Source organism: Pelophylax lessonae, assembly GCF_965119305.1.
Source record: "Pelophylax lessonae genome assembly, chromosome: 4".
NCBI classification, from domain to species: domain Eukaryota; kingdom Metazoa; phylum Chordata; class Amphibia; order Anura; family Ranidae; genus Pelophylax; species Pelophylax lessonae.
Genome location: NC_138771.1, coordinates 563,025,124 through 563,031,634, shown reverse-complemented (window position 1 = coordinate 563,031,634; position 6,511 = coordinate 563,025,124). Strand labels below are relative to the sequence as shown.

General features: G+C 38.3%; 1 protein-coding gene across 1 annotated transcript; it reads right to left on the bottom strand.

Annotated features, from left to right (window-relative positions):
- Nucleotides 1-3,033: 3,033 nt before the first annotated feature.
- LOC309552777 (olfactory receptor 2K2-like) lies at nucleotides 3,034-3,969 on the bottom strand (the record flags this gene model as incomplete). The annotated part of the gene is made up of 1 exon (XM_082253692.1): nucleotides 3,034-3,969. The coding sequence occupies one exon, from the start codon at nucleotides 3,967-3,969 to the stop codon at nucleotides 3,034-3,036; it is 936 nt and encodes a 311-aa protein (XP_082109818.1).
- Nucleotides 3,970-6,511: the final 2,542 nt, after the last annotated feature.

Genomic DNA, 6,511 nt, shown 5'->3' with positions numbered 1-6,511 from the left:
AATTGTTACTAAACAGCGTCATTTTAAAAGAGGGTAATAATACAATACTGAGGATAAAATTCTTGATGAAGTTAATTTAATATGTTCTATGGTCTTATCATGGGGTATAATTAACATTTTAGATTTTAACAGCATAGTCTTGTTTAGTTAACTTGAGTACCACGAAAGTTTTACTATACTGGTTGTTTGGTTTTCTATATAGATTGTCTCAGTTTTGGAATGCAGGTACAGTTGATATGGGGTCATTTACACTACTATTGAAGTTTGATATACAAGAAATTAAATAGCTAACCAGTTTAATTAAATTGATAGGGATGAAGCCACAATACATCCTATGCTGCCATGAACACGCACCAAGAAAAAAATAAACACATCAAGGAAAATACATGTTGATGTTTTCCTAACCAGAAAAAGGTGAACTTTTACTCATACCTCCAATCTACCCCTCTTCTCTGAGAATGACATAGATCAAATGGTTTAACTACCTACTTTTGTAAGTTGTTTATTACAATTTGCAATATAATTGAAGCTTACATTTTGGATGTTGATCATAATTTTTTCTAATCTGCTGGTTAGTAGTAGTTTTACCAACTGACGGTACCATTGGCAGTCTGAAGCATAAGAAATAAATTTGAGATGCAAATGCAAGAAATTGCAACAACCAACCTATGAGTTAGTTCAAAGCTTTATTAAACCATAATTATTAAGGTCATCTTCCCTAACAAAGTCATAATTAAAATCTTAAAATCAAATAATAAAAAAAAAATCAAATAATACTTACGCCAAGATCAGAAGGAAGAGGAAGCTGCCGCCAAGTAATGAACGTTATTTCCTGTTGACAGTATAGAGTCCTGTTCAGATAATGTTGTATATTCCACTGTTTTACCGAAGTACCATTGAAAATGGAAAAAGTGTCATGCAAAGTGCAATATGCAAACCCTTAATACATAAACATAGAACTCATAAAGAAATCATATCAGGTAAAACTGGAGGATCAGTGAACCCCAACTACATACAAGTATCATGCTAGGATTAATAAACAGTACGTAAATCCAAGTGGCCTGAAAAATTACAGATGCAGCGGACGACATACCGGGACACGTGAGACGTCTGATTGCATTTATTTTCACGGCAGCCAGGATTTCATTTGTACGATCATGGAAATCCCCCATGATCCCATTTAACCTTTTAAAGGCCAAATTGACGTGGATCATGATCAGTGAATGAATGGTGGCTATTCTCCGGGATAAGCTAGCCTACTTTGAGAAAACATAAGATCCCATGATAAAATACCCTCCAGGAACCACCAAATCAGGATGGAGGGCTATTGGTACAGCACATAGTGGGTGCACCTCTTGCACTTAGTCCTTTGTCATCTTTTCTTCTGCTTTGTTCGCCCCCCCCCCCCCCTTCACCACACTTTTCTTCTCTTCTTTTCCTTTTCTATTTGCTTTCTACTTTTTACTGTCTTGGGCACTGGTATTACTTTTAGGCCACTGTTGGTGTGGTATGACTTCTCCCCCAGTTGCAATGGTCTAGGATTAGAAGAAGTCCACGGAGTTAAACAGGTTGCTGTAAATTACCTGCTAACACACTTATGGGCCATACACACTATACAATTTTCTTTAGACTTTTTCCTTCAGACTTACCAAAACCATATAATATGAGGTCAAACCTAAACACTTTTAATTTGTATGCAATCTGGCAGGCCCTTGCACCACATAGAAAAGGTAAGTCTAAAGAAAATCTGACAACAAAAGTTGTATAGTGTGTATCCAGCTTTTGTCTGTAGGGTTCAATATTGTGTTTGCCCACCCTTTGCAGCTATAACAGCTTCAGCTCTTCAGGAAAGGCTGTCCACAAGGTTTAGGAGTGTGTCTATGGGAATGTTTTACCATTCTTCCAGAAGCGCATTTGTGAGGTCAGACACTGATGTTGGAGAGAAGGCCTGGCTCGCAGTCTGCGCTGTAATTCAGCCTAAAGGTGTTCTATCAGGTTGAGGTCAGGACTCTGTGCAGGCCAGCCAAGTTCCTCCACCCCAAACTTGCTCATTCATGTCTTTATGGACCTTGCTTTGTGCACTGGTCCAGTCCATTTGGTGGAGGCGGGATTACAGTGTGGGGTTGTTTTCCAGGGGTTGGATTTGCCCCTTAGTTCCAGTGAAAGAAACTCTCTGTGGCGTCAGCATACCAAGACATTTTGGACAATTTCATGCTCCCAACTTTGTGGGAACAGTTTGGGGATGGTCCTTTCCTGTTCCAACATGACTGCACACCAGTGCACAAAGCAAGGTCCATAAAGACATGAACAAGTGAGTTTTGAGTGGAGGAACTTGACTGGCCTGCATAAAGTCCTGACCTCAACCTGATAGAACACCTTTGGGATGAATTAGAGTGGAGACTGGGAGTCAGACCTTCTCGTCCAACATCAGTGCCTGACTTCATAAATGCGCTTCTGGAAGAATGATCAAACATTCCCATAGACACACTCCTAAACCTTGTGGGCAGCCTTCCCAGAAGAGTTAAAGCTGTTATAGCTGCAAAGCATGGGCCAACTCAATATTGAACCCTACAGACTAAGACTGGGATGCCAATAAGGTTTATGTGCGTGTAAAGGCAAGCATCCCAATACTTTTGACAATATAGTGTATATTTCTTTGGAGGTTATACGCTATTGACAGATACAGTTCCTTTTATTGTAACCAGTATAGTATGCTGCCATTGACCAAAGGAAGACCGTTGTACTGTTTTTGTACTTTAATGCTCTTTTTGATAACTTTAATAAAAATTATTGTAAAGAAAAATTGCAGATACAAATAGAAAATGATAATTTATGCTTCAATTACATAGGGTTATAAAAGCGTTTAAATCCAGAACTTCAGATCTGCAAGAAATATATCAACAAGCCGGCCCATAATAGGTGTTAATGAAGTATATACATATAAATTACTACTAACATGGTTCCAAAGGGTAACTTGCTTTTTGCATATGATTACAGGGGTAAACATTTAGAATTTCTAATATGGATGAACTGTTATCTAAATATTTTTCTCCCAGTGATTTTTTTTAGAACATTGAGTATTTCTTTGTTCCTTAGGCTGTACACCAAGGGGTTTAAAAGTGGAACCAAAACTGCATACAATAATGAGAGGAATTTGTCCAGCTCCTCGGAATTTTCAGACTCTGGTTTCATGTACAAGCTGAGAACTGTACCACAGAAGATAAAAACAATGATGAGATGAGAGGAGCAGCTGGAGAAGGCTCGCAGTCTTCCTTCTACTGTGTGAATCTTTAATATAGTGGATATTATCATAACATAGGAGGTCAAGATTAAGGCAAAAGGCACAATCCCCAAAAACACTATTTCTATAAATATTATAATGGTTATTGTCCCGATTTTGCTGCAAGTCATCTTTAATATCGCCTTTAGATCACAAAAGAAATGGTTGACATTTATTGTTATACTGAAGGACAACTTTGATATTATAGAAGTGAAAATACACGAGTTTATAGAACTGACAAGCCAGGATGTAGTAGCCAATAGTGCATAAACCTTCCTATTCATAATGAGATGATATCGTAGAGGCAAACAGATGGCTATGTATCGGTCATAGGCCATAGAGGCAAGTATGCAAAACTCTGTGTCGACACAAGCTGCAAACATGAACATTTGTGTGAAACAGGCTTGGAAGGATATCCGATCATCTCCAGTTATTAGGATGAATAATAGTTTAGGTAGAATAGCAGAGATGTAGATAATATCCTGAACTGACAGATTACATAAGAAGAAATACATTGGGGTGTGGAGATTGGATACTATATATACAGATATCATAATCATTATGTTTGCAGTTACAGTTAACAGGTAGATGACCAATACCACACTAAATAAAACTGGGCATAAAACAACGTAACTAGAGAATGCCAGCAGATGAAAATCGGCTTGATATAAAGTATAATTGGAACACATGCTCCTGGATAAAACATTAAAGTCTTAGTATCAATTTGTCTAAAGTTGTTGCTCTATGTACTATTTTATTGTATTAATGCTTTTCATTTTTTCAAACATTATTATTCTACAGTTCACACACATGTAATAATATGAGTTTTTTAATGTATAAAATGAATGTAGCCATTTTAGTGCACTTCTAACGACACAGCTGATTACTGTACATCCTTTATGCATAAGGTAGATTGTACCTTAAAGAAGGAGGTAGACCCACAAAACCTTGCCCTGAAAAATTATCAGTTAGTGGAAATAACTGAAGCCTGCTGTCGGCTGACGTCACAGAGCCGGTCCAGGCTCCCGAAGGAACTTGGCCACAAGGAATCCGCCCACAGGCCTGGACCAGCAACCAGCTTAGCCTCTCAGTGAGCCATTGAGAACCTGAGTAAGCCACTCCCACCCCTCCACAGCTCAGCGCTCCAGTGAGCGGGGGCGGTGCGGTGGCGGTGGCAGAGCGGAGTTTGATCACTCAGTTCTCAGTGTTAGAGCCAGTAGGGTACAGTTGGTCGGTCCGATGCTGCATCCTCCTAGGTATGTATGATTCTGAAAAAGAAAAAAAAATGCACATACATCTCTATAAGTGTGCTGTATGTAGAGCTATTTGTTTTTTTAGTTTGGAATAGATTAGGTAGGGAGTAACTAAATACCCTTCCAGTTACTTTTTTCTGTTTTCCATTAGGGATATTTCCCTTCACTTCCTGTCAGGAAAGGGCTCACTTGCTGGTGCCACTGTGGCCCCAGATCTATAGTCCACAGTTCCGATGTCTCTGCGGCCAAAGCTCATATCATCTCATGTATGCAGTCATCACCTGGTGCTCGTTGCAGGAAGTATACTTAGGCCCTGCCTGTGCTTCTCCTGTTGCCTTGGTGTTCTGTCTTCATGTGCCCCTGACCCGCATTCCTGTGTTCCTGCATCCTGTTCCTGGACCCTGACCCTGCAGCCTGATTCCTTCCTGCCTGCTCTTTCCATCTCCTGTTACCCTCTTCCTGTCCTGTCTTGCTCCCAGCTCCCTCTGCTTGATCTCCTGTATATGACCCTGGCTCTGTTACAACTATGCTTTGCATTCCCTGTTTTCTGTATATACTTCGTTTGGGCAGTTGTTCATTGTGTGTCACTATTTGTTTGATTCCCTGGTTTAATTTACACAGTTTTGTTATATTGGAGGTGTGTTTAAAAAATTTTATTCACTTATTTTTAAATAAATTATATTATTTTACACTTTACTTGTGCCTGATATTCTCTGTGGCAGTCCACACATTTATGGTCACACCTGTTCCTGACACTTCCTGTGCTGGAGATGTAACTAGACATAAGTGGAAATAAAGTGAGGGGAATTTTCCTTGTTTCCTTTCTCATTTATCACTGCACCATGTGCCCCCAATGATATATTTACCTTTAGATGACCACGATAAAATTTTGGATTGCCTTTTACGTTTTGTATGTGATTATTGCCACCAGGCTAAGCACAGAGGATAAGCCTACATAGCAGAGACATAGACAGCAATATATACTTGACAGGGGTTCTATTTCTTCTCTGCTCTAGTCAAAACTAAAAAAAGGTTTTGCCTATACATGCATTTTAATGTAAAAAATAAAATCAAACCACCATGAAACGTTGCCAGCTCTTTCCTATACTCTAAAGGCCGATGCATGCACTTCAAGTAGAAGGGCATCAATCCACCCAGGGCATTTAAAAAAAAATTCCATGAGTATTTAAGTATCCATGTGCTTCCATATCAGTGTAAATCTAGCTTTGGCTGAATCAATTTGCTGATCTCCAGCTATGTATGATATTAATATACACTTGGGAGCATGCTTAAACATTGTAAAAGTAAAAGATTTATTTACACCACAAATTTGCCATTTCTAAAAATATTCATTAGTATTATTATATATATTCATTATATTATTATAGTATTCATTATATTGGCCTGCTCCCAATTTCCTGTCCTGACAGGTTCGATTTGATTCGATTTACTAATTGCATAAAGGCTATTCCTAGTGCAAGGGAATTTTTTTATTTAGCTGAATGAATAAGGAGAAACTCTACTTACATCATCTTTCAATTATGTGCAATCAAAGTGCAGTTCTTCTTATTTTCTTAACACGTAGTTACGTATTTTTTGCAAGTTTGAAATTTGCAGCATTCACTAAGTAAAGGGAAAAATCTCTTGTTTTGCTGTACAATAATACTTTAAACTGCTTATCACCATGCTTAGTAAATTGCTTATCTTTAGGTGCACTGCAGAGAAGGCATCTTAAGTAAAAACTGTGTTTGATCATGTTTTTTTTTTTTTTTTCTAAACACAACAGCATATAATTGTTGTTAGATGGATTAGAAAACAGGCTGGTGCGCAAGACCAATTTCATCACATAAGTGGTCAATTCTGATCAGTTCAGTAACCTGATCTTCAAGCAATATTGTCCCACATTGCAGAGTTTATCAAACACTACATCACATTGCCTTTTATTGTCATGCAAATCTAGCAAAATGCATTCTTTTTA